At 32.5% G+C, this 27,990-nt stretch overlaps 4 protein-coding genes and 1 pseudogene across 5 annotated transcripts; 3 read left to right on the plus strand and 2 right to left on the minus strand.

Moving 5' to 3' along the window:
- The first annotated feature begins 1,367 nt into the window (after positions 1–1,367).
- ND-19 (NADH dehydrogenase [ubiquinone] 1 alpha subcomplex subunit 8) lies at positions 1,368–3,203 on the plus strand. Its single transcript, XM_018551355.1, has 3 exons — positions 1,368–1,689; positions 2,585–2,760; positions 2,865–3,203. Exons 1-3 carry the CDS (start codon positions 1,564–1,566, stop codon positions 3,082–3,084), a joined length of 522 nt encoding a protein of 173 aa, XP_018406857.1. The 5' UTR covers positions 1,368–1,563; the 3' UTR covers positions 3,085–3,203.
- Positions 3,204–3,915: 712 nt separating this feature from the next.
- Positions 3,916–7,230, minus strand: Mgat1 (alpha-1,3-mannosyl-glycoprotein 2-beta-N-acetylglucosaminyltransferase). The gene is made up of 13 exons (XM_018551391.1): positions 7,152–7,230; positions 6,814–7,038; positions 6,551–6,633; positions 6,343–6,473; positions 6,178–6,289; positions 5,931–6,103; positions 5,569–5,799; positions 5,274–5,412; positions 4,935–5,163; positions 4,742–4,846; positions 4,491–4,581; positions 4,231–4,401; positions 3,916–4,154 (listed from the first exon to the last, which is right to left on the minus strand). The coding sequence occupies exons 4-13, from the start codon at positions 6,448–6,450 to the stop codon at positions 4,041–4,043; spliced, it is 1,473 nt and encodes a 490-aa protein (XP_018406893.1). The 5' UTR covers positions 6,451–6,473; positions 6,551–6,633; positions 6,814–7,038; positions 7,152–7,230; the 3' UTR covers positions 3,916–4,040.
- Positions 7,231–8,552: 1,322 nt separating this feature from the next.
- On the plus strand, positions 8,553–15,858 carry LOC108783039 (T-cell activation inhibitor, mitochondrial). 2 transcript variants are annotated; one of them, XM_018551481.1, is made up of 8 exons: positions 8,553–9,013; positions 9,130–9,244; positions 13,070–13,458; positions 13,610–13,922; positions 13,989–14,089; positions 14,132–14,293; positions 14,371–14,502; positions 14,587–15,858. In XM_018551481.1, the coding sequence occupies exons 1-8, from the start codon at positions 8,991–8,993 to the stop codon at positions 14,819–14,821; spliced, it is 1,470 nt and encodes a 489-aa protein (XP_018406983.1). In that variant the 5' UTR covers positions 8,553–8,990; the 3' UTR covers positions 14,822–15,858. The 2 variants fall into 2 exon arrangements, with proteins under 2 accessions (XP_018406983.1, XP_018406984.1); XM_018551482.1 differs by having other exon boundaries at positions 14,150–14,293.
- A 1,131-nt stretch (positions 15,859–16,989) lies between these two features.
- Positions 16,990–19,642, plus strand: LOC108783040 (histone H2A). The gene is made up of 3 exons (XM_018551483.1): positions 16,990–17,246; positions 17,355–17,562; positions 19,086–19,642. Exons 1-3 carry the CDS (start codon positions 17,225–17,227, stop codon positions 19,261–19,263), a joined length of 408 nt encoding a protein of 135 aa, XP_018406985.1. The 5' UTR covers positions 16,990–17,224; the 3' UTR covers positions 19,264–19,642.
- A 3,731-nt stretch (positions 19,643–23,373) lies between these two features.
- Positions 23,374–25,905, minus strand: LOC108782942 (cell division cycle protein 27 homolog; annotated as a pseudogene).
- Positions 25,906–27,990: the final 2,085 nt, after the last annotated feature.

Genomic DNA, 27,990 nt, shown 5'->3' on the forward strand with positions numbered 1-27,990 from the left:
ACCTAATCACGTTTATAGGCGCACGTGGGATTGAACTCGGGTCTACAGATCGCAAATCAATCGCACCGAGCGGTGAGCCACTCAACGCCACACTATGATGTATTTTAAATTGGGTTGAAATATTTTATAACTTTATATATCATAACTCTTGGATAGATTTTAGTTTCATTAAGAATAAGAGAAAAAAGAAAGAAAAGGAAAAATAAAAGATATTCATCCTCGCATTTTCGGGAAGGTCTTAATTTTTACCATATATTACTACTTAATTATTAAGCATATATACTATTGTTTAACATTTTTCTAGGAAAAGGCCCTCGAAGGAAAAAAAGTTGTAAAATAGATATTATTTATCTATGTGACGCATAAGGGTATACGAGCGTGAGCTATCTGTTTGTTTGAATGTTTAAAAATTAAAATAGGTCCTCCTATAAAAGGGACGGTTACGATCTATATATGGTTTCAAAATAAAGATATTAAAATAGGGACAAAATATCAAACCTAAGGCGAAATACTAAACTATAGAGATAGGATAAAGAAAATGTATAAATTATATATTTATAATAAAGAGAAAGAGAGGTTTTTATCGGGATGTAACACGCTATTATACGTTTAAACGAAAACACGTTTACACGTATATATAATCATATATCCATTTATTAGAAAAACGTTTTTCCAAATATTTTTACTTTTTTTATATAAATGTTTATCCCTTTATTGGAGTGACTGATTGAAAAAATCGAAATTTTTTTTGGTATAAACGTATTAAAAAAACGTTCGAGTGTAATAAAAACGAAAAAAATATGTATATAAAATAACATTAAAACAGTGTATTTGGATACACAAATATTTATAATAATAATCTATAATAATATGTTAATTTTAATCCACATTTTATTCACGTTTTAGAATACTATATTTTTATGTTATTTGTTTATTTACTATAATGTATACTGAATTAACTGGGCAATTTAAATGAACGGGTTAAACTATAAGAAAATGCAAAAAAATTTTTAATTTTATGATAAAAGACATTAAAATATTCGAAAGTTTTTCATAGATGGATATGCTAAATATATACATGTAAACGTATTTTCGTTTAAAACGTATAATAAAACACGTATATCCAGAAAAACATTTTTAATAAACGGATCTCTATGTTTAATTATAATATAATATGTAATTAAACGTGTAAATATTTACCTACAAGTAAACGTTTTTCTGAAAGCGAATATAAACGGATAAACGTTTACACATATCATCTCAAAAAACGGAATAAAATTAGGTTCGATTTTCTTTTTATCGTTGGCTCGAGAGGTTATGAAATCGACATCTCGAATCGAATGATACTCGATAGGACGAGAGTTTACTATCGAAGGTCACTATTGAGGTTAGGTTACCATCAGTTGCAATCTGGTTATTCAATCACGTATGTGTCGTACATAACGTGCTTTACAATTTCGCGTTAAAGTCACTGGGAAGTTTCGCGCTGAGGCGTTTTTTGTGATCAGTGATCCCGACTGCAAATGACAGGCCATCTCAACGGAGTGCTGCTGTAAAGAAAACATGGCGACAGCGAAGACGGTACTGCCCGAGGAGAGTGAACTAACCGTTCCGGAGTTGAATGTCAGCTGGCCGGTGCTACAAACCGCGTCCGTTTACATCGGCAAGAACTGTGAATGGTATAACAATGTAAGTTGCAACTTTATTCGATAATCGGATGATCTCGCTGATACATTACTTGTCATGCATTGAACCATTCCTCTTCGAGGGATTACATAATGCTCCCTGTAATAATGTGACATGTATACATGTCTCTTTGTAAATAATAATATATCTTTAACTAATTAAACAATAATTCAATAAACATTCATCTGAGACAGCACGTAAATTAAAATACTTTATAGAATAAGTTAGGGCTGATTGTGTCACCTTCAAGTAAACTATGTGATAATTTAGCTAATTGGCAAAAAAAACAAAAGAGAGAAAAAAGGGAGGAAAGTAAGCTGACAAGAGCAAGTAAGCTGAAATTTATTAAAAGACAACAACCTGAAACAATCCAACTTTAATCTTTTAATTAAATCACAAATTATGTTTTATAAGTCATATTAATTGGTCTTAGTAACATCCATAGTTATTAACTATTGACGCAAAATGCTATAGAAATCATGAGAAGCTTATTACATCATGATATAAACGCTAGTTAAATCAAATTTTATAACATTAGTTATAAAACTAGATTTAATTAACTTTACAATTATATTTTATGTCAAGGTATAGTACAATATTAACTACTGATAATAAATGTAAATGTTAATTATAACTACAGATATTGCTAAACCCACATTTAATGGCAACATTTAAATACAGATAGTGTTGCATTTAGATTTTTTGCATGATGAATAAAACAAATGTGATGTATAAATATAAGAAATTTGTCTTATAAAAAACTTTGTAAATATAAGAATTATATTTTAATTTAGAGAGAGAACTCTTTTAAAGATATACGTACTAAACATGAATTACTCTCTAATTGCAAGATAGTTATTCCTAATACAAATAAGCAAAACATTTATTTCTTTTTCAGGAATTTATGTTATGCAGACAAGAAGAGCGCGACCCACGTCGTTGTATCAATGAAGGAAAAGCCGTGACGTCTTGTGCACTGGATGTTCTTAAAAAGATGAAGAAACATTGCTTAGACGATTTTAATGCTTACATGTACTGCCTTGAGAGATCATCAGGGACATTGGAATTTACTCCGTATGTTATTTTATTGTTTATTTGATATTGTTATTTTAATTCTTCATTTGATACTCATGGCAATAGAATAATGATGTGAATAATATAATATGAATATTACTTAGATGTCGAAAAACACAAGCTGCCTTGGACAATTGTGTTCGTCAGAATTTGAACATAGAACGTCCACCCTTTGGATATTTTTGCGAGGCTAAAGTGCATAACACATCAAGGCCACGGCCAGAAGAAAAGTCTACAACATTTCCAGATCCAGTTCCTGGACTTCCACCCGATGTACCACGTGAGAAAGCAAAATACTTCAATCGCTTTTGGTTTAAATCTTAAATTTCTCAACAGACACTGCTATAGTACTTTGGTCGTGCTGTAAAAATTATGTTTTCGAGATTCAAGATATATCAGATATCTAGACTATTATAGGGAAACAAGTGTAATTATAAATGTTCTGTGAATATAAACATATTAATAGTAAACTTAGTGATAATATGCTTGATCATTGTTGTTACAGCTTGTATAAATATAAAGCATATAAAATATCCTTTTTGTTTATTCACCTTAATTAGTGTTTAATGTCAGATTAAACCCATATAATTATCTATATATTAAAACATAATTATTGATATTAAAGCTCTGGAAAATATTTTAGCATCGTAAAAATAAATTAAAAATCAGTTTCAATTAAGAAATCATAGGATAAAGTTAGGGATACAGATCATGGACAATGAAATAAATAATACAGATACAGAGTTTGATTGGGTTCTTCGAAAAAATTATATACTTCATTTGTCATATGTCACATGACTTCATAACAAAATTTTTTTAAACAATATGAGCAAAAATATAACACATCGTTTTGGAAGATACGTAATAATTAAACAAAAATATTACTTTATCGGTATTACTACAGCATTTTATGTACATGAGATACAATCAGCTTTAGTATATATACACTAAAAAAGATGAAAGTAATCATTAAAAACGCAGATATACAAAATACATGATATATATACCGTAAATGAATGATAATTCATTTATGCATCAATCACGTATATATAAACTTATAAATGTGTATGACATTTTTCTTTATTAAAGGATCATGTTTAAAACCGATGAGGAATGTAACACCGGCTTCTACTTAATAGATATATGCTGCTGACATAAATATAAATTTCACTGTTGATTCATCGCAATTGTTAAAATTACCTAATCTGTTAAATATCAAAGAAGAAATGCACGCGATATTCTTGTGCAATCTACAAGTCTTTATAGAGCATAATTATTTGTTAGCTCCACGTTATATCGTAACCGCTCCAATTTGCACTTGGTGCTAAATGCACGCGCCTTCCATTATAAAAAAACGTCACCACACCACGGTATCCTGATCTTGGCACACCGCTCTGTAACACAAAGATAGTTTTGAGATAGCAGTTTAAAATTAATTACTTTTGAATCTTAATGAAAAGAATATATTACCCTGAAATCATCCATTAAACCAAGCAATTTGGTAATATTTTTAAATGATTGACGAGTGTAATATGGTATTCGTACTGGACCAGGGGCAACAATATTCCCACTTTTCAATTCTGAATAGCTAACCACTGTCGATTGATACACTTGGTTGACGAAAGCTATATCGTAATTATCCTAGAAGTAAACATAATTATATAAATATATTTTGAATTCAGTAGATATATTTATGTGTCAATGATTGTATTTGATGTTTGTTCTCTTACTTTTAATAAATAGGATAGATTCATCTTGGTGAAAGGCACAAATTGTTCATTCAGTTTGATGTATTTCAGATGTTTTTCAAAGAATAAGCCGCTAGAAATAATAAGACAAATTTTGGTGTCGATTTAAAATTTACTCAAGTTATTTTATTTTTAATTATTTTTATGAGTCTCAAATTATAATATTTATCTGCAGTATTTTTAATATAAAAATATATATATATAAATAAAAAAATATGGACAAAAAGAAGTACTTGCTGACTCCAAGTTTGCCGAATGTTCTGGTTCGTGAGATTTCCGGGCGGATGCAAGCTCTATTCTTACGCTGTTCCGGCTGCCTTATCCAGTCGTCCCAGTATCTACGCAGCAAATATGTCATTATTAGAATCGTAAATATAATAGATAAATAATAAATTAAGCTATACATTTTAATAAAATTATGCTTACGATTTGGGCCACTTAGGTGCAAGCTCCAACCATAAATCACGCGTGAGCATCCAACCTAAGCCAGGAAAGAAATCTGTCCTATAAAGTAAATGTGGTGCATGTTCGTCCACCAAGCCGGCTTTACCATTATCATTCCACGCTGATACACACCATAGAGAGCTATCATTCACTAGTAGAGGATAAGTTCCCAGGAAGTATTCATAAAAGTCTGGAGCGACATCCAAGTCGTCTATGTAAAAATCAGAAATTGTCTTAATTAAACATCTTCAATCCTATAGAAATGTGTCGCACTTGTAATGCAATAGATAAGCTCATAAAGATTTGATTACATTATTGTACCTTCAACTATAATTGCAGTACTATACCCAAGCTTCAGAAATACTTGATTTAACGCCCATTTATAATGACGCGCGATTTTGAAGTATCCTTTGAATTTCTTTTCTTTAGGTGGTATTTCAATATCGGACTGATCAGGTTGCTGGAAAGTAAGTATGTGTGTGAAGATTGTAATATATTCATTATAAGAATACAAATGAAAGTATATCTCATTAAAATTGAAAGAAATTAAGAATAGGCTGTCTTAAATAATAGACAAATAACGATACAAATAAATTATTTTCAATATCTATAACACCTTTATATGAAGTAGCTGGTTTCCAAATTTTGCTATGACATCAGCAGTTTGTCGATGATCACAGTCTTGCGATACAACTATTGGAAACTGTTCTTTACTAGGTCTTAACTTAATTAATTGATTTAGACATCGCTCTACTGTAATACGATTACATGAAACGACCAAAATAGCTATTATAGGAGATCCATCGGGAAGCCTTTGTCTCGAAAGAGTATTATGTGTTGCCTCAGTCTATCGAGAAATTGCAAAATTAAAAATATGGAACAATTGAGATTAAATAGACAATTTAGATTACATATTACATGAACAAATACTTGAAACTGACAAAAACGATTAAGTTGTTATATAAATTAATACATTACAGATAAAACAACTTCCTGTGTCGGGCTTTGTTCATCTTTAGATATTTTCCATTTATTTTTGTTTGCGAGTTTTTGTAATAGTATACTTTTTTCCTTATTGGCTTCATGTTTTTTGTTTTTATCTTTTTCCGTGTCACCTATCGACAACTGGGCATTTAATCTATCATATTCTTCTAAAATAACAAATCATTATATTTGATTTATCTGTTCTTTTAAATGTATATATAAACTTTTAAATTCATTTTACTTTTAAGACGTTTGCTCTCGTTGATTCCTTCTAGGAGTTCCTGGTTTATAATTATCTGCTGTTTTACTTGTTTCTCCAATCTGCTGATTTGATTTGATAGCTTATCCTTTTCCTAAGGACAATATAATTTTACTTCTTGATATATCAGATATATCACAAGCTCACCTTATCCTGATCCTTGCCAACTGATTGTTGATCCAAAAATAAAAAGTATGTAGCCACAGCCCATAAGATAAGGGACCCAAAGATAATACTGATTGATCTATTCCGCATGACAAAACCAAGTGTCACCTTAACTATAACAAGAATACACTGTAAACAGAAAGATACACGAGGCATATATTCGCAAAGAACAAAATGAACAGATACTAACAGGATTTCCACACGTCGTAGTGTATGTCAATACATATTTATTACACATGGATTCCTAAATGTGTTGTCCAAGTCTCGTTCCTTCTGCAAAATTGCAACAACCGTTAAAACATATTAGGTAAACACATGTTCTTTCTAGCTAAATTTCTTGCCATTGTTTCCTTTTTTTTTTATTCCAAGAAGAAATATGCAAGAAATTCAGTTGAAAAGAACAGATCTACTAGTATTCTCAGTACACTATTGTAATATAGAGACATTACTCACAAACGTTGCAATCATATCCCCGATACGGAGACCTTTGTAATCACAAGTCATATGGAAGGGTCATATTTCGTATCACTAGTATAAGTCATGGTAAGTAGCATTATTTACATCACACGTTGATCAACGTGAATACGATATAAATAACAGACCGAACTACGTTATTATGGGCAGGAGAGAGTAATTTTAGCGGTGATCGACAACGATGACGATGGTGTGCAAATCAAGCTGAAAACAGGATGTTCTTAGACGTGGACATCGACGATGACGATAAATTCGCGTCGAATCTGCAGACGTCGGTAAGATTGGGTAAGATTCTACGAAGGCATCAGATTACTTACCATTGTGACATGAGGAACGACACGGGTTCTTTCACGTGGACTAAGCTCGAGATCCTGGTGTCCGTCGATCGAGTTACGCGAGAACGTCGCGGTTCATCCTTACGTGACGATCCGGAAGGCAAGTCGGGGAAGAAGCAGCTGGAAGATATTGATGATGTTCGCACTAAGCGGTCTGAGATGATTACTGGAACAGCTCACGAGTTCACGCCACACTGCTCACCCTCTCTCACAGCCTACAGCTGTCAGCGTACGCACGTCGTGGAAATCTTTACCTTACGAGCGAGACCGCGGTAGGTCTACTGTAACGGCGGTGCTCGGTAATTCCGAATCGCATCAGCGCGATAATCGTGATGATCGCGTGAGATAGCTGGAGATAACATTGTTCCTTATCATTCTCTATCTATCTACATCCACCCCACACCGTCCGATTTAACCAAATTTCGCTGATGTAATAATCTCTGTCCATGTATATTTATGAGGTCTGTTCTTTACTATTCTTTACACTTTGTTAGCACTGAACTAGTGGACACTTTCGGAACTTAAAGTGAAATAGGTATATATGTTTCATACTTGGCTAAAGTGAGAAAAAAATGTTGTAGCGTAATCTAGTGTAGGAATAAAAAACAATTGTTATTATGTATGTACACACGCGGTTACTTATTCTTATTTTTGAATCACAAGAAAAGCTGAGTATATATATACATTTTTTAAGAAAATAAGGATTATGATCTGGAAACGCGGAAGAGGAACAAAGGAGCTAGGAGGTATACAAAAATAATACCTCCTCTCTCTCTCTATCATTTTATTAAATAAATATAAAAAACCATTAGGAGGAAGTATAAAAGAATAATATCCCTTCTTATATATATATATATATATAATTTTTTAAATATTTATTTAATAAAATATCATTAATATATAAATGTTATTTAATAAAATAAAATTTCCAAAACACGTAATTTCTATTAACAATAATAAATAATTATATTGTCTCAAAGAATTAACAATTAATTGCGACAAAAGGAGTACATATACGCATACATGTGTACATATATATAAAAGAATAATATATATAGCATGGTAATCTGATTATTAACTTTATTATAATAACCCGACGATACTTGAACGATATCAATTATCAATTCAGCGAATATGAATCAAGAGTCTATATCAATAGAGATTATAATAAGTTGAGAGAGGAGATAAGATACTACCTATGACTGATACTAAAATTAATTACATTAACTCATTTCATGATCGAGGAATGTCCTGAAATGTCAAGGAGAATCCCGAAAGTGTCAAATATATCTCTGATCCAATCTCTCCACTGTTCCCGATATAACTTATCGACGATTTCTCAGCCCCAGGAGACGAACGTAATCCATTCGAGTCGTCTCCAGAGCTCACCATTGAGGGCGCTCCGTTGCGCGCATATTGTTTTTATATATTTCTGGCGGTCGTCGTCGACGGCACGTCGGGCACGTCGCGCTTTTGCAGTGTGTCGCGTCGTAGTGCGTGTCGGTTCGGCGAAGAAAGTGGAGCGTCCTGCGTTGGATGTAGATCCGTTCGGCCAGCCGTTGACGTAAAATAACGTCGAACGGACTCGCCGTCGTGAAACAAATTCCTGGAGCAAGGCAGGGATAACACGGGGGAGGAAAGGGGAAGCGGCGCATCCCTCGCGAGAAGTTGCGAGAGTGAGCAGAAAGGAAGAGAGAGAGAGGATGCGTGACGTGACGAGCCTCACGTTCGCTGCGTGATCGACTGCGTGACATGAGAGGCGTATACACCAACAATAATATTGTACAGCCGGCGACGAGGGCGAGTGCGAGGGAGTGAATAATGTACTGCACACTCGGAAGATGGTAACGGAGAGCTAAAAGCAGTTAAAAAGTTGAAGTTTACTTATTGAAGTCTGGCGTTTACTTCTCCGCGGTAAACGACAGCAGCCCACCCAGGAACTGACAGCTCTTTCTGACAGCTTTTGCAGGAGGGACGCGATGAGGGCCCTGAGCACCGGCGAGGTATCCACCGCATTGAGGCCGTTTTACTTTACCGTTCATCCTGATCTGTTCGGCCAGTATCCTACACAGAGGGTAAGGATCAAAATCTGAATATGTGGATGAGTTATTCGGAATGAATGTTGTATGATAGGAGATAAATCACGGTTTCATCAAGTAACTTTGTGGACTCTATGTGCATTTACTTTGTCAGAAATATCTGTTTAATTGCATCTTCCATATTTCTTTCTGTCTATAGGTTCTGTGAATGTGCATTCATATTCTCTCAACTCTTCTGTCATACAATAGTTATCATAGGATGCAATAGTTATCAAATTTTAAACAGCGTAAATTTTTATATATTTTTATACATATTTTAACATTTTTATTATTTTTTTGTACAAATTTCATTACATAACGTTTCCAAAAAGTTTGCTTTTCAGATAACAAAGAAAAGTTTTGCATACTTTGGTTTCATTGTAAGGAAAACCTTGTGAAACACAGTAGTGAAAATGTGAAAAATTATATTTTCTGACAGAAGAGTTAAAATTATAGGTCTGTTCTTTATTGCTGAACAGTTCATCATTTTTCCTTTTCCCTTCTCCTGGAGAGAAAAGAAAGAAAGATGAACTAGTGCAAAAGTTCAGCAATAAAAAACAGACCTTATATATGTATATCTCCAAGTCTCACTGTCCAAGTCCATATAGTCCAAGTCTCACTGTAAATGCCTTGAAGCGTTTAACTGATCAATCAGAACAATAAATTTTATGAATTGATCAATCAAAGAATGCTTCAAAGCATTTGTAGTTATGTTTGCCATACCCGTATAAAATGAAATACATCATTGAACAATCGAGCTACCATACAATTTCATAAGAATTTAGAAAGCTCTTGAGCTGTATTTACCTCAGAGAGAGGAAAGAAATAACAGCCACAAGAAATGTAAAAAGAAAAATCTAGAGTATGTTTGTGTGCCGCGTGTTTGTTATATTTTTATTTATTTTGTTTTCTTTCCGCCACGAGTCACGCCGACCACTCGTTTCTTATCAAGGACATGCAAGATGCACGCGTGTCGTCAAAGTGCCACACAAAGCAATCGGTAGCGTAGTCATCGTGACGTGATACCGAGTACAAGCTAATGCGGTGAACGGCATTATTTTTAGACGTGCGAAAACTTGCCTCGTTATTCATAAAGAATAATATAACGATCTTTGGACGCATGTACGTGCGTGTTCAAGTTTTTTATAATCAGAATAAATTTTCTGCCATCACAAGTATGCGTTGTTTGAAAGCCATCAAAATTCTTGCACTTCAGAGACGACAAATCGTCCAATGTAGTTTAATTTTAATTAATCTCGGTTCAACTAATTTTTCGTCTTTTTCTAATTTTAATTGTAGAAAGTCCAATGGAACTCTACAATAAGCCATCACCTAAGCTAAAGTCTTAAGTCATAAAAAATTGAACAATATAAGAATCTTATTAGACCGTACACGTGAGAAGCCATAAGAAATCATATAGTAAAATGTGAGAAGAATAATAATCGACTATAATTGGTCAATTTCTTATGACTTATTGTAAATACTTACGGTCAAAGATACATTTTATATATTGGAATAATACATCTATATGTATTTAAATAAATTTATTTTAAATAAATATATATGTATATTTATATGCATATGACTACGCGCTGATTACTTCTTAGACTTACAACACAATCAAACTGAAGTAATAATAATATTATTATTATTATATATATTATATATAATATATGTTAGATTAATTTAAAAAGATTTTAACGAAATTATTGGCTCATTGCCCTTATCTTTTTATATTAGTTATTGAATAATAATAATATTCTCCCCAAAAGAAATAAATATACATCCTATATATTCAGGCGTTGAGGTGAGAGAAAGTAAAAATGTTGAAAAACTATAGGCAATGCGAAAAGACCTTCAGTTAGATGTTTGCGTCGTTTATCAGTGAGATTATTGTTTGTGCACGAGCAGAGCAGGGCCGCATTAAAGATGATCTGTGTATAGTCGCAGAAACGTTTAGCATTCAGCATTTCAGAGCCGCTCGTCCAAGAAAGGACACAGAACAATCACGGAGAATTGCAATTAATAGGAACGGAGCGGAATGTTTTTTTTCGAGGAACCTGTTTTCTGATTTGATATGCGTATTATCGCGATATTTGCTTACGTGAAAACAGATTGAATTGAGAACAAAATTAACATATTGTTTATATAATTAGAAAGAATTTAAAGAAATATATCTGCAATATGTATACTTGATATTTATAAAATACAGGCTATTTTTACAACTTCAGTTTTTCTAAATCAATGAAATTGAATTCATATTTCGTTTTGTTTCAATAATATCAAAAATTGAACAATTAATCGATAAACGCGGCCCTGTGCATATGTGTTTGATTAATATATGTTGATTATAACCGCATGATAAAAAAAGCGTTGTGTATTATTTTTTTATTAACCCATAAAAGAACACATATTTTTTTTACGACGCTGAAGAAACATACTTTAAAACCTACTAAAGTTTTTTGTTATTAATTATATTTTTTTAAAGAATTTTTCTAGTTGTTTAAAAAACAATTATGCAATAAATTATCAAGCTTGCCAGAATATATATTAATTCAAATTAATAAATTTTAATTATAAACTTCGCAAATTACAGCTTGAATAGCTTTGAAATTTGTTAATTTGTTTAATTATATATTTTTAATCTATTGTATAAGACTGTTTGAATAATACAAATTAAATATTATTAATAAACAACCAAGTGAAAATAGAATACATAACTATTAAAGGTCTTAAGTCACCGAGGCTTTCTGTACCAAATTATTAACACCAAAGATCTAGCTTCGACCATTATGGGCTCTATTTTTTATTGATTGTGTATGAACAATCCAAAATAAGATTCTTATTGATTATTAATATTTATTGCTTCTAATTTCTTATTAAATAAACACGCGTTGAAAATTTTTTTCAGAAATTAATTATTTAAAATTATTTCTGGAGTCACAGTGGGTATCATTTACGGATTAAATATTAAATAAATATGAATTAGAGTTTGAAGAGTTATATAAAAGAGAATTGCGGGAATTTTTTTAAACTAGAGTTATATTTTTTTTTTAATTAGTTTTTTATCAGGAGACGACGCGATAGTCTCGTACTAAGCAGCAACACTGTCGCGAGTTGCGGTTTTCTTTACACGAAGTATTTTTGAAATATTTATTTAAATTTTATCAAAATATTTTACTGAGAAACAATATTTGAATGTATGGCATGTTATATTCATAAATACTTTCTTCTCAATTTGTAATCTTTTAACTATCAAGTACAAGCACGGATTTTAATAGATACACTGTTTATGATAATACGATAAATTGTTTTTCTTATCAGATAATTGATTAAGTTTGTTGATAGAAATTGTTTATCAGAGGAAATAAAGAGATTTGATCAAAATCCACTCCTAATAAAGCTAGAATCTGAACATATGCATGATTTAACAAATTACATTAAGAATTAACATTGTACTTACTATATGTTATTTTTCAGTACTTGTTATCAATTTTCTTTATCATATTCAAGTAACATCGAAAAATATCATAGATACTTGAAATATCATATTTTCTCTATATGATTCATGGAAGTCAATTTGACTAAACATTTTATGTATACCTTGCATAAACATATTATCTTTATTATGTTATTTAGTTATCTTTGTCTTTATTCAAGAAACACAGTAGTGTCAATTATATTTTTTATAAAATATATTTTTTCATGAGCAAAGTGCTATATATAATTATCTTTAACTATAATGTAAACCATTTATTAGATATTATGTACGTTATGTTGAACATTATATGTCTATGTTATTATCTATGTTGTAATTTACAGACAGTAAATGAAAATTCTCTGAAGCAATTAAGTTCAATCTTAGAAACTTTGCAACAAAAACAACCTATACGGCCAACCACTTTACCCTTTTATTTGCGATCAAAAGATGAGAAAGACGTGAAGGCTGGTAAATTCACGCTTGTCAAAATACAGTTGAAAGAAAAGGATCTGAGACAAGCGATACTTTCCATTTTAAAAACATGCGATCTACCCACGACGTTTGTCGACAAAATAGAAGAGCAGAAGCCTCCTGTCACAAAGCACAAATCCAGATTTTGGCAACGCGCATATTCTGGAGAAAGGATAGACCTTTCGGAATTGGAGGACGATCCTATTTATGCGTCGATTATTATGAAACGCAAGATTAATGCAGAGCCGGATACATTGAAGTAAATATAATGTTGAGATATATATATATATATATGTATATATACATACATACATATAGTATACTCGTATACATATCTGATAATTTTATCTATACAGAGGTAAAATACACTAAAATATTGCTTATATTTGTATTTGTGTGTTTTTGATTAGAGCATATCTGGACAAGCACATCAACGAAGTACACGTTAAACTGGAAGCATGCAGACCAGTGAGAGACGAGGTGGAGAAATTGGAAAAAGTACTGTGCAGTGTGTTGGGTCTAAAGGATATCATATGGGACTGTGGTTGGAATATCACTCATTATCGCGGTTGCTTATTAGCCTTTCAAGCGTTAGCCGAGCATCATCCGGAATCGATGGAAGTATTGAGAAATCGCACTCTCGTATTTGCAAATGATACTGGTATCAGTTTAGAAGGCAATGTTATGTTGAATTCTGGAGAAGTCAGGCATAATTGGTTCGACGTAAGTTGAAAATAGGCTGATTACCTAATCTATATTTCTATATGTATTAAACTCCTTTGTTTATAGCTAATAAAGAATGTAAAAAAGCATGATGCTGTATTGTTGAAATTGCCAGCGTTTGAGAAAGCAGTCTCCCAAGTACTCCTTGACATTAAAGTTGGTCGACGGTGCGTAATACATCATATTATTTGAGTTATGGTAAGGCTCAGGGTGCTCTATATGTGCAGGAAATTCATGCCTAAGGTAATGGTCGGCCAGTATGAACAACAGCTGCGTCAACTCATAACCACGATCTCAGATTATCGTAGCAAACGAAAATATCCGAGTTCGTGGCCGGCCAGTCTATCAGCTTACGAAATTGTCATCGAAGCGTTAGTATTGCTATTTAAATATCGTTGCTTATGATTGATTTTATGTAAGTGGCTCAACACAATTTATGATCTTGTAGCGAAGCAGGTCCTTTGATGTTATCGCCGACTGGACAATTCATTGTGCCGTCGTCTTGTCCAAGCTTTCTTTTAGTGAATTTTATCACGGAAAACTTAGAGGAAGCTACGAAAAGACTATATCACTATAACAAGTAAGACATCTCAGATTTTTAATTGAACTGAATTTAATTAATTGAAGTTAATACAGATATTATACTACTTATACGCACTTGCAGCATAAAGCACGTGGAACGAGAACTTCATCGTAAAACTATTAAAGAATTAGGTTTAGCTGCTCTTAACAAGGACGACAGCATTACACCGGATCTTATGATACAATGTTGCGAACGACTGCTTCTACACAAAAAGGATCTAGCGCCATCGCTCGAGGGCGTCATGCTCTGGGTTACTCATTATTATTCTGTTATGAGCGACGGCGTTCTTTGTGTGCCATGGGATTGGAGATTTTAACTTTCGATAAAATACAAAATATATTAACGATTGTTGTTAAGTCACTAGCATAAGCATAACGACAATGCAAATAAGTTTTACAAGTCCCGAGATTTGCAAGATAGTAATTATAGTAGCAGTTTAAAACAGGAAATTGTCTGAAAGCATAAGATAAAGTTATTAAGTCAATTGTGTCGATTGGCATATTGATTTCTTTTTTACAAAGAAGAAAAGCGAAACTAGTATCAGCATAGTCGGTTTTAATGAGAAGAAGCATTTAGATTACATTGTAAGAATCATATTTTAAAATAGTACCTCTGTGCCGCACAATTCGAATGTTATTAACTCAACGATAATGAATTGTAATATCGTTTCTACCTTTGTGAGAGCGGCTAAAGATAAATTTCCTTGAAAATAGTTCGTAATCCCAAACAAATTTTTGTAAAAAAAAAATATGATAAATATAAGGTTGTCACAAAACTGGAAATCGAGAAAATATCGGAAAAATTGAAAATGTGCAGAAAATCAGAGAAAAGTCAGAATTAAAAAAAAAATTGACATTCTTAATTTTAAGGAAGTTTGATGTGCGTCCAACACACGCAGTTTTAAAACACTACCAACTTAATGATTAAATGCAAGCAATGTCAGCAACTTTAATAGTATTAACATTGCTATGTTAAATTACTTCCTCAATAGAATAATTTTAACAATTTCCAAATCCAGAACAAAAATACAACACTTTCAAAATATTAAAAATCATATACCATATTATTAAAATGGTTAAAATATTAAAAGGGAAAATCATGAACTTTTGTTTGGAAAAAATTATTTTAGACGAAGAAATTTGTGGCAACTCTCTAAACAGTCAGACAGATAAATTTAAACTGGAATTGTTGTATATTTAAAAAAATGATTACTAGTCTTGCATAAGTTTTAGTTTAGCTTAAGGGACTCGACGCTGTGCGCTGTAGACAATTGTAAACAAGATATATGTATATTTTTTTAATTTGATGTATCAACTTAATTGTAAATGTGTGGTCTGTCGATTATAACCAATCGAGGACAAAAATATTTCGCAATAATTGATATTTATATATCTCTGAAGATGTGGCGTATTTGATCTCCTTTATCCTAAGACCATCGGAGAATCAAACATTGTCTTTATTCTGAAATTTCCTTTCTTACTATAGTATATATTTCTACCAATATAGATTAATTTTATTTAACCTATATTCTTCATTTTTTTCTAGTTCAAAGACTTAGAAAAAGATAATTGTTTTGCATAGGTCTTATTTTAGCTTATATATGTATATATATATATATGAGGATGACTTGATGTTAAACGCTGTAGACAATTGTAAACAATTATAGACATGTTTTTATATATTTATAGACGTATATTTTTTTTTAATTTTTGATTGTAAATATGCAGTTTGTCAATTATAATCAATCGAAGAGTATAAATAATATGAATTCGATTAGATACATTCTACATGCATTGATATTAAAGCTGTCTTATATAAATTAGATCTGTTCACGTTGCTTGTACTTTTTATACTCAGTATCTTCATTTTCTTTTCAACGTCTGAATATATATTTATTTCGCAAAATTTTTTGAGAATTTTTAAACACGAACAAATTTGTTAATATAAAAATATATGTTTAACATAAATATAGAAACAAGTTAAATCGTGAAGTTCTTCATACGTTTTATTGTATTGTTGGATAAAATATACATATTTTTTATAATTCGATTATTTACAGTTCACGTTTACATTCAGCTGATTAAAAATCAGTGCACATACAACGGTTTTAATATGCACTATTGCGCACTATAACAATAAGTTAAACCAAATTTATTACAAGTTGAATAGAGATTTTAAAATTAATCTATATTGATAGAAACGGATGATAAAGAGTATTTGAATAAAAAATTATTCTTATGTAACCAATACAAAAATAATGAAAAAGATAAACTTTTTAAATAACATATAATTTAAGTGAAAATTTCTATTAAAAAATCTTCGACTAAACTTGGATTAAATTCGACAGAGTCGCAGCAAAATTGTACAATTCGAAGAGCAGAAAAGAACTCGGAAGCGTTTACGTTCATTTGTTTAATTCGCGCCATATCCTGTCTAGTGATTCGAAAAAGAGCAATTTGTCGCAGGGACTTTAGAGCGGGAAACGTCCCGCTATCGTCGGCTGTTCCCGGGTTCCCGCGCAAACGAGCGATCGGCGCCAAAATATCCGACGTGCATGCGCGCTATCGTCGTGGTTGCGCGGGCCGCGGCTTCATTCGGCTTTCAGCGTTCGGTGTTGGCGTATCGGCACGATTCCGTAAGCGCATCTTCCTATCTATCTCGTACTTCCTCCCCGTTCCTCCCTCGTGCAAGGAAAAAGCAAACGATTTAACGGCAAGACATGTCTGGACGCGGCAAAGGTGGTGAGTAAGGACGAAAAGAAAAGAGAGGAAAAAATAGACGGTCGGGAAGTGGAAATCCCGCGGCGCCGGGCGACGATGACGACACTCCTCGCGCGTGTCTTTTTCCAGGTAAGACCAAGGGGAAGGCGAAGACCCGCAGCAGCAGGGCCGGGCTGCAGTTCCCTGTGGGAAGAATTCATCGTCTTCTCAGGAAAGGCAACTACGCGGAGCGCGTTGGTGCCGGTGCGCCTGTCTATCTCGCCGCCGTGATGGAATATCTGGCGGCCGAAGTGCTCGAGTTAGCTGGAAATGCTGCCAGGGACAACAAAAAGACTAGGCAAGCCCTTCCTCAATTTTCTCTCTCTCTCTCTCTCTCTCTCACGCGCGCGCGCGTTTTCTCTCGCTCCATCTCTTTCATCACGACTTCCTGTTTCTATCTCGTGTCTGCGTCTCGTTTTCGGTTTCCTTCGCACCCTCTGCTGTCTGCTCTAGGCGTAGTATAGAGGGAATATAGATCTTTACCATTAACCGCTTGGTTAATCAACTTGGTTGTCAGGAAATTAATTCTCAATCACACTTTTGGAATTTTCTCGCGTTAAAATATATAGTAATAATTCAAGAATAATAATAAAAATATATAGTGCTGTTTAAGCGTGATATATCTCTTCTTCTGATATAGAGAAATTTGTTTACTATTCCAGATTTGCTTTTTGCAAACTGTAATTGTCATATGTTGGCATGGTTTTTGTTTTAACCTTATTCAACATGGACTGTTTAGTTTAACTGAATACATAACATAAAAACCTAATCTACAATGTGCTTTTTTTATTTTCTATTTCTTGTTTTTAATTATTTTTTGTCTTTTTTTGCCTGTTTTCTGTCGCCTGAAATAAAAATTAATAAATTTGGGAAGAGAGAGAGAGAGAGAGACGAGAAACACATAACAAGAATAGAGTTGCCATCCGTCCTTTATGTTTTCTATAAACATTATTCTTTTTTTTTTAATGTCCAGATAATTATGAGTTTTAGGGAATCTTCTAAATCTTTTACTTTGACTCCTACCTTGCGTTAAAAGTGTAGTAATTCTTAAGCTATAAGAAACTGACCAATCATAGTTGAATGTAAAGGGAATAATTGGTAATATATTGATCTTACATTAAATTAGTATTGCTAATAAACAATTAGATGTGAAATAATTATTTGTTTAATGTTCTGATCAACTTTACTAATCTACAAGCATTTTTATACGCACCTGGAGTTTTATGCGAAATATTTAAGCTTTTTAGTCTTGTAAATTTTAGTTTTGAAAATTTTGATATGGCAACTGTAAAAAAATTGTTTTTGTGTTTATATGGAAATTATAAAATTAAATGACTACTATTTTGTTTGTAGACTAAATAGTTTGTTTTTTGTTATCATAAATACATAAAATAAATTCTAGATTATTCTAATATGAGGTTGTCACAAAGCTAGAAATCGAGTAAGTCTGAGAAACATCAGGGAAATTGAAAATGGTCGAAGAAATAAATAAAAAGTTCAGGAAATTGCAGAATTTTTTGGAAAATTAAAATTCTTACCAAGTAATAAAGTTTAATATTGTATATTATATCTATATAGTTTGAAATATTACCAACTTAATAATTAAATGTAAGCAATGTCAGCGACATTAATAGTAATTTACATAACTGTGTTAAATTACTGTTTCCAAATATTATTGTAAGTCGGGGGAAATCACGAAATTTTATCTGGAAAAGCTGTCGAATTTTAAGACGAGAAAATTGTGACAACCGTTTGCAATGTTTACTGTAATTTTTTTAACGTGCATTTTGTTCAAATTGTATAAATGTCTATCTTCTACAGGATAATCCCGCGTCACTTGCAATTGGCCATTCGTAACGACGAAGAGTTGAACAAATTATTGTCCGGAGTGACCATTGCTCAAGGTGGAGTCTTGCCTAATATCCAAGCGGTTCTGCTGCCGAAGAAGACCGGTACCGGCGGCTCTGGAAAGGGCGACAAGGCGTCGCAGGAATATTAGATTATTACGCGTTTATAACTTTAACCGTAACTCTAGAGACATGCCTTTATTTCGCAAAATCGGAGGAAAAGGACCGAATGTCCTTACAAGTCTGTGCAACAGGGCTGGTTTACATGATTCTGATGATAAAATTGGAGATTGATAACAAACATCAGCTGCGTTCAGCAGAGAAAGACTTTGCCACTGTTGTAAAATGCTTTAATATGACTAGTCGTGTCTTTTGTTTCTTGGAACTAAATATATAAACCAATCGTATATCAAAGAATTTTACAGTTGGAAAGTGCCTTTCTCTGCTGAATACACAATCGTTACATTATCATATTGATTTCTTTGTTATTTCATCAGTTTTCACGTCCGCCCGAGCGCTAATTCAAATCTGTAAACGTTCTTTTTTTTTTTTCTATTGATAAATTTCTTTTAATTGATAACTGTGTTTTTATAAAGTTAGATACTACTATTTATATATTCTCTGCTAAATCCTGTCCTGAATACCGTTGAAAATATTGTATTTAATTAACAATTGCTATCTTAATGAGAGATTTGATAATTATGCCTTGATTAAAAATTAGTAATTCGAAATTTTTGTTTAAACTTGTGAAGACCACGTAACTATTAATGAATTACTTATGCATGTTTTATTTATGATACAATTTATTTAAACGCTACTGTTACAGTTATACATATTTCTTGCACGCAAATACAAACATACACATTTCTCTTTTATTCCCTTTATTTTAATTTTAGTCTTCAGCCTCATTAATTTTATTCTAATTCTCCTGTATATCTTATTAACAGTAAAGATTTGAAAAGATTGTATTAATGCTTGAATGTTTTTGTTGAATGTAAACGATATTGATGCAAAAATAAATAGCATTGCGTCCCTATGTGAAGTTCAATTCGCAGATGCGTGTAATCCTCATTTAAGTATATGAAAATAAAACTTCGTTATAGAAAGACCTCGAACTTTTAACATTACATATTCCATTGTTAGATACCTTTTGTTAAATTTATAATAGTCGTAAGTAAGAGAGGTTCGAATCTCATAATTTTATCTACCGTCATTAGCGGAAGATTATTAATACTACATTTCGTATTTGTATTTTTTTTTTTTGCGAAATGTTATTAAACAATCTGTAATTCAAAATTGACGCTGATGAGCCTGTCTCGCAAGCGATTCGAGCTTGCATTGAAATTTGGAATCACTTGGAGTGTTGGAGTGGCGACCCAAAACAGGATATCCTACATTTGATTTACGAATGCCCATACTCCAGGAACGCGGCACGCTTTATACGACGCACATCTTTACATCTTCGCGCCTTCTCGCGTCCTGCGCAGGCGCTTTTTCCTGCTAACTGCCCTCCCTCTCCCATCCTAGCGCAGCTTTGCTCCGATTACTCCAGGGCACACCGTCGCGATATACGAGCTCGGAGCCATATACTCCGGCATACAAGAAGGTTCTTTAGACATAGTCACGTTGAATGTAAGTACATTAAAATAATTTTAACGAGAGGTTCGATGTTTATAGATACGCTTATAGATAGATGTCACGTTTTCGTCCAGAGACGTCATTAATCCGTTTTTTCGAATGTTGTATCGTTGGAAATATGTACGCGAACATTTTGCAAAAATTCAAATCAACGATAAGCAGTACAGAGATATTCGTGCTTTGTCGTGTAAAGCACCAACTTAGATTGAGTGTATATATATATATAGAACTTGGTCGGTTCAGCTGTTATTGAGATCTGATAATTTGATAATTTAATTGAGATTGATAATCTCAATCCGCCGCAACTCGCCGGCTCGCGTAAAGTAGCCACGGGGCAGTGTCACGCCTCACGCGTCGAGACACTACCGTGTCTCCAGATATTTATCAAAAAAATATTTATTAGTTTTATCGATTTATTGTTAATATATTTAGTAACTTATTTTGTGCTCTTTCAATAAAAACTTTAGTTATCAAAGCAAAATACGTTAGTTTTGTTTTGTATATAATATAAAATATTTTTGTTGACCTTGTGTTGTGCTAACAAACGAATTTTATTATATGGCAACAAAATTTGAATTATATTTCTTTCGGGCATGCGCGAAACAATCAAGCCGCGCAGCGCACCGACGCTCGATCGTGTCCACGATTTCGAATACTTATATTGATACTAAAAAATTCACTTGCAATCTTTCTCATATTCATATATTCGCCATCCAAACAAATTTTCAGTGAATTAATATCAATATCGAGAAAGACATCAAATTGACGTCGATTCGATATAAATTTTTGAAGAATTTTTATAAAATAAATAAGGAAATATTTATATTAATATGAATTGACGTCGATTCGATATAAATTCGATATAACTAATTTCTATGAATACATTTTATTTATTTATAGAAATAATCGTTTCTATCACAGTCTAACGGTGACCTGAAGAGATCTAAAATCGTACTGACTAAAATCGTAATTGACTATTACTATTTCTGGTTGTACCCCTATAACTGCAATAAGAATAATTTCTATAGAATAATACTTTAAAAACTTAATTTTTACATGTGTGTATGCACATACTTTGGTTTAGCACTGTTTTTAACTATGCTCTACCTCTTCGATCCTTATGATACTGTGGCAACTTTTTTTACAGTATTTGTCGGATTTTTTGTGAAAAAATGGCAATACCACTCGAATGATAACCCACAAAAAAAATTCAAAAAAAATTTTGAAATTTTTTTTAACCCCTATTTTTTGAAAAAAAAATTTCATAATTTTTTTCTGAAAGTGTCTTTTCTGAAGCCATAACATATATTTTTTTCAATAAAATTGATCGTGCCGTTTTCGTGAAAATGAATTTTTTCTATTTTTCGTTTTGCCCCCATAACTCCCAAAAAAATAATTTTTATGGGATAATACTTTGGAAATTTCATTTACATATAAATACCTAAATTCTCTGAAAATTGCAACAAAATTGGTGCCAAGGCCGCATGCATATGCTTATCCTGCTATGCCCTTTAACATTGTCATACTTTTTTTTAATATAAAAAAATAGACACTTTTTCATTTTGAAAATATAATAAAATATATATTGTGTAATATGTGTATATTATTACTCGAGAATATAATTCGACGAGTATTTCTATATATATATATATGACATTTGTGAGACGAGTTATGCTAAATTCCGGATATCAGATCGAGATCGAAAAACCGAATGTTATCGCGCGATTACTGAACCACTGAAATCACAGTGAGTGTTTCGGACTCGTATGTTCGATCAACCGAGGAGATCTTCATGATGAGAATTGCACGATCGTCCAGCGGCCGCTCTGACGCCGAGCAGCCAACGATACTTTCACAATCACTAAATCAACAATGATAATCATACGAATAATAATGGTAATAATAGCACTAATAGTAATAATAGCGGTAAATACACAGTAATAATAATTTACATTTACACAAGACTCTTTTTCCTTATTCGCGAACAATTAATCGTATTACCTAACTATATACGACATGCTTACGGTTATAATCATTCAGTTTATCGCAACGTGATTATAGTCCTCTACTCAACCGTAAATCTTTAATATTTCATCGCGAATTAAATCGATTCTTCTCTTTCATTCTTTATTATAATCAAGCTTGATTAAAGCCAAACTCTTTACGAATTCTCGTCTCTGAATCACATTTGATTTAAAGCGACTTATTCGCGAAACAGGACGAGGTACGCGAAAAAGATGATTGAGAGCGCATGAAAAGATAGAAAAAATAATCAAGCAATCGTAAAAAAATATACAGACACAAACACGTAATATACAAATCAATGGAGGGTACGACATGCGAGTCTGTTCTATCTTTGCAAAGATATCGCACCCACGTATATTAAAATCTCAAATTCGTGCAAGATGAAAAGAAAATTTGATGATGCGTGAAAATAATATAATAATTCTTTTTAACCAAATTATATGGAATAATTTACAAAGATATCGACAACCGTTCAATTTAAATCAATGATCGCACATCAGTGACTCCGTAAGCAAAGCGAGATTGGCGAAAAATGATTCGGATAATGAGGGTAGTAGCGCTCCATCTCTTTTTCACGGAAGTCTTCTCGCATATCGTTTTCATAAACTATCATCGCTGTCATCGGCATGAGGTTCGATCGAAACATTTCCAGCAAGTGGCACGGCACTTCCTTCTCTACTACTAGTTTCAACATCCTGATCCATTGAGTTACTCTGTGCTTGCTGTTCGTCTATAAGTACAATAATTTTGTGATTCGAAATAAATTATATAAATCATTATATTATCAATAATACATATTTGTATGGTAAAAATATTACGAACCATTTCACTTATATAAATATAAAATAATATATTTTTAACATAAATGTTTTTGAAGTTCTAAAAAATTAAAATTCTGTATAAATGCTAATATATCTGATAACTGTATTGCGTCGGTGGGGAGTCATCATCTCCTTGACCTAGACTCAATATAGCCTCCTTAATTTGACTATTAACACCCTTCGGATCTAAATCCGTTGCCCAACTAAAGTACATTAATGCAAGATGGGTATTGCCTAACTTTTTATGTACCTATTGCAAATATAAAGGTAATATAAGAAATGTTAAAAAAAATCTGTTTGATTAACTAATTTCTTACTTTTTCTATCAAATAATAGACTAGAGATTCTTTGGGTATAACTCGGGTATAATATTTTTTAGCTCCTCGAATTCTCTTCCATATGTCGACCAATAGAGAAGTTGATGCTCGCACGATGGGATTTGCATAAAATATTATACGGATCATTCATTAGCGCAGTGTTCAAAGTCTTTAATGCCTGATCGGTCTTCTTCAGGGCGTGTTGCACGACACCTATGTGACACATTAACGCAGAATTCTGCGGGTTTATTTGTAAGGCCCGTTTGAAGTGTAACTCCGCTAAACTATATTGTTCCTGTTTCGAAAATATCGTACCTAATCCGAACCTTTAATGACATGGAGAAATATTTTACATACGAATTCAGACAGCTTCAAAAAGTATACAATATTATAATATATACTAATAAAATTTTTTAGAATTTACCATGCATTATAATGTCTGGGATCGAGTCTGATGGCATTACGAAAAGCAGTAATCGCTTTATCTAGCTCCTCAGTCAAAACGTATTCATGCCCCAGTAATGTATAGGCATATGGAAAATTAGGATCCACCTAATAAGTAATAAAAAAAACGGTATATTACTTTTAATACAATAAGTCATATATGCACTGCTCCATTTTACGCTACAATTAAAATTAATGTGTAGTACCTGAATAGCTCTTTGGAAAAATTTGATCGCAGTTTCATGTTCCGTTTGCGCTGAGAAGAGATTGCCCGTGGCGCACCATGCTGCCGAATTATGATCTTGGGGAAACTAGATCTTGAACAAGCGTAAACAACTGTACTTCCGCGTGTAAATACCACAGAACAGTGCTGTAAATCTCCATCAATTCTCTGTGTCCTCTGTGGCACTAACTGTCGCACTTAGCTACAATTAAAATTAATGTATAGTACCTGAATAGCTCTTTGGAAAAATTTGATCGCAGTTTAATGTTCCGTTTGCGCTGAGAAGAGATTGCCCTTGGCGCACCATGCTGCTGCCGAATTATGATCTTGGGAAACTAGATCTTGAGCAAGCGTAGACAACTGTACTTCCGCGTGTAAATGCCACAGAACAGTGCTATAAATCTCCATCAATTCTGTCCTCTGTGGCTCTAACTGTCGCACTTCAGCGAAATAACTTTCCACAAAAAAAAAATAAAGAATTAAAAAGAGTGAATTAAAAAGAAATACAAGATTTATTTTTGTCACACGCCTACATACTCCAAAATGTTTCTACCATAACTCCTAATCACTCAACACGCTGGAGTGAGCTGTGATAGAAGCGTAGTTAAAGCATATTGGAGCACGCGACGCAAACAAATCTATAAATGTATCAGAAACAAAAAATCTGTTTTAGTTGGATTTCTAACGTTTCATTTTTCTTAACGTTTTTTCGCTCTAAGATTTGAACGTACGTCTATTTCATACATGAAAGGAAGTGCCAAAAATCAATATATTTCTTTAATAGTGACAATTGATATATTATAAATTTATTACCTAGCAGCCTTTTTGTAATCCATCATTTTAAAGTGTGCACGAGCTAACATAGAAAGTACTCAGCCCGTATTGTAGTGTCGTGACGGTAGTATACTTAGTATATGAGCCACATGCGTATATTTGTACTGACTTAAATGCTGATACGCCATTCCTAATTCTCGTAACAAAGACATCAATCCCTCTGAAAAATTGCAGACAAAACATTTTTAATTATAGTCCAAAAAATATCAAATAAATTAATAAAATAATTAACATACCTGCTGATTGCTTTTGTAATGTTATACTAGAGTGAATATTATTATTTTGAGCGTTAAGAGCGTTTGCATTAGTCACAGCTTTCTCAGATGTGATTGTTTCGCTTTTCTCCTTTTCATTCTTATTCCTCTCATTAAAGTTGGTTTTATTTAAATTCGCCTTGGCTAGTCTCGCTTTCGTCTTCCGAGATGGAGACTTTGGAGTTGCAAATTTATTCCTATTAGGTGATTTATTGTTTTCCTGAAATATATGTGTCATATCAAATTGACAGTAATCGATAGAATGTATAATAAAAACTGATAAAAGAGTGTAATTAAAAGATAAATAAATTTAAAAAACCACATTCGATTAAGATAGATGTCTAATAATTTTTGTGTAAAAATTTTGTAATGCGGGTTATCGCCGTATCTTTCTTCATTATTAATGCCAACGTTTCGTGAACCATACCGTTCACTTCATCAGGGCGAGGGTAGCGGCTCAGTATCAGTGCAACCCTCGCCCTGATGAAGTCAGGCCCGGATTAAGGGGAGGGCTAGGGGGGGCTATAGCCCCAGGCCCCACAGAAATAGGGGCCCCCGTTATATTAAAGAAAAAATTTTAATTGTTTGATTAAAATTAAAATTAAAATCATTCAAAATTACTTTCAATCTTAAAAAAAATTAGTTTTTATTCCCTTAATATATAGTAATAGTAGATGCTGTCCCATACATTTTATTTCTCTTTTTATAGTACACTTCTCAACAAAATTAAAGGATCACTTGTTCCACCCTGCAAAAATAGGTAAACTTTGAGATAGAATAACTTCGTGAAAAATCATCGTATCGAAATGTTTAAGAAAGCATTTTAAAGCTTGAAATTTCTACTTTTCAGACCTGTACTTCAAGAAACGGTCTTACTGATATTTTGTGAAGTTGTTAAACATCTCGATACAATGATTTTTGACGAAGTTATTCTATCTCAAAGTTTGCCTATTTTTGCAGGGTGGAACAAGTGATCCTTTAATTTTGTTGAGTAGTGTATTTCTATCGATATCATGCATGATATTTTGAAAGGTGTTTGCCAGTATGATTTATCAAAAATTATAAATCAGTTTATTGAAAAAGAACGGTTATTTAAATTCGACGAACTGAATATGAGAATAGGGGGATTTGATTTTGGCCCTGTAGAATCAGGAAATTGACCTCCTTTTGGAAAACCTGCGGAAAATGATGCTTGTGTTTTTCTGTTAAATTATACTTACATTTTAGCTAGAAAATCTGCGTTAATTCTGTGTGGTACAATTCTAATAATTTTCAAAAAATGCAAACAATTTAGCAGGAAAACAAGCATCGTGTACCGATCTTTAATTAAAATATTTTTACAGTATAACATTTATACAATATTTATATAATTTTATATTTTCTTATTTTTGTATTTTTTTTATTTTGCAACGCATTACAATTATAAATCTATTTCTTTTAGTTTTTGTACATTTAATTTGCTGTTCATACAAATAACCTAGGCAGCTAGAAAGAAACGGAGAGAAAAAGGAACTAGAGCAAGTGAGATAGAAGTGTAGACGGCGTTACTGGATCCATTTCGCGCATGCGCACTCCATTTTAGGCTTCACAAAATCAGGAGAGTTGCGCTAGTGCGCTACTGTATATGTATTACTGTGGTAATACTAGAGTACGCATTGTCGGAAATTTGAGGAGTGGGGATAATTCTATCTAGAAAAGGACGCACTCATTTGGAATAGAGTCCCTATACTAAGAGTCTGGCCAAGGTTGTCATCCAGCCTATTGGTTTCGACAAAATATGGCAGAGCCAATGAAGTGTCTCGAATTTAATATCTTGGACGCGGTATCATTCAACTAGTAAGAATCATAGAAAGAATAAGAATAGAACAATAATGTAATAAAGCTGTTTTTAACAATTTTTTAATGTGAAAATACAAATATAATTTCAATTAATGTATTCATAAATAAATAATTATATCATTTAATAGCAGCATTATTATTAAACAGCACCAGTTTTATTCAGTTAGTAGGAACAGAACAATGAGATAATAAAGTTGTTTTTAACATTTTATTTAATGTAAAAATACAAATACAAATAAATTTTAATAGTATTCATAAGTAAACATATCCTCTAATTTTTACTTATAAATACATTACTTATAAAATACATTAAAATGATATAAGTAAATTATATCATAGCAGCATGCCTAGTCATAGTTTTACTACTATATGTATAATTCTTATTTTAATATATAAAGTAATCGTCCTTTGTTGCAATCAATTTTTATGCGAAATGTAATATACCGTTTCATTATTTTATCGAATAGTGCAGTACCACATCGAT

The sequence above is a fragment of the Cyphomyrmex costatus genome, unplaced genomic scaffold (genome assembly GCF_001594065.2).
Source record: "Cyphomyrmex costatus isolate MS0001 unplaced genomic scaffold, Ccosl1.0 scaffold14, whole genome shotgun sequence".
NCBI lineage: Eukaryota > Metazoa > Arthropoda > Insecta > Hymenoptera > Formicidae > Cyphomyrmex > Cyphomyrmex costatus.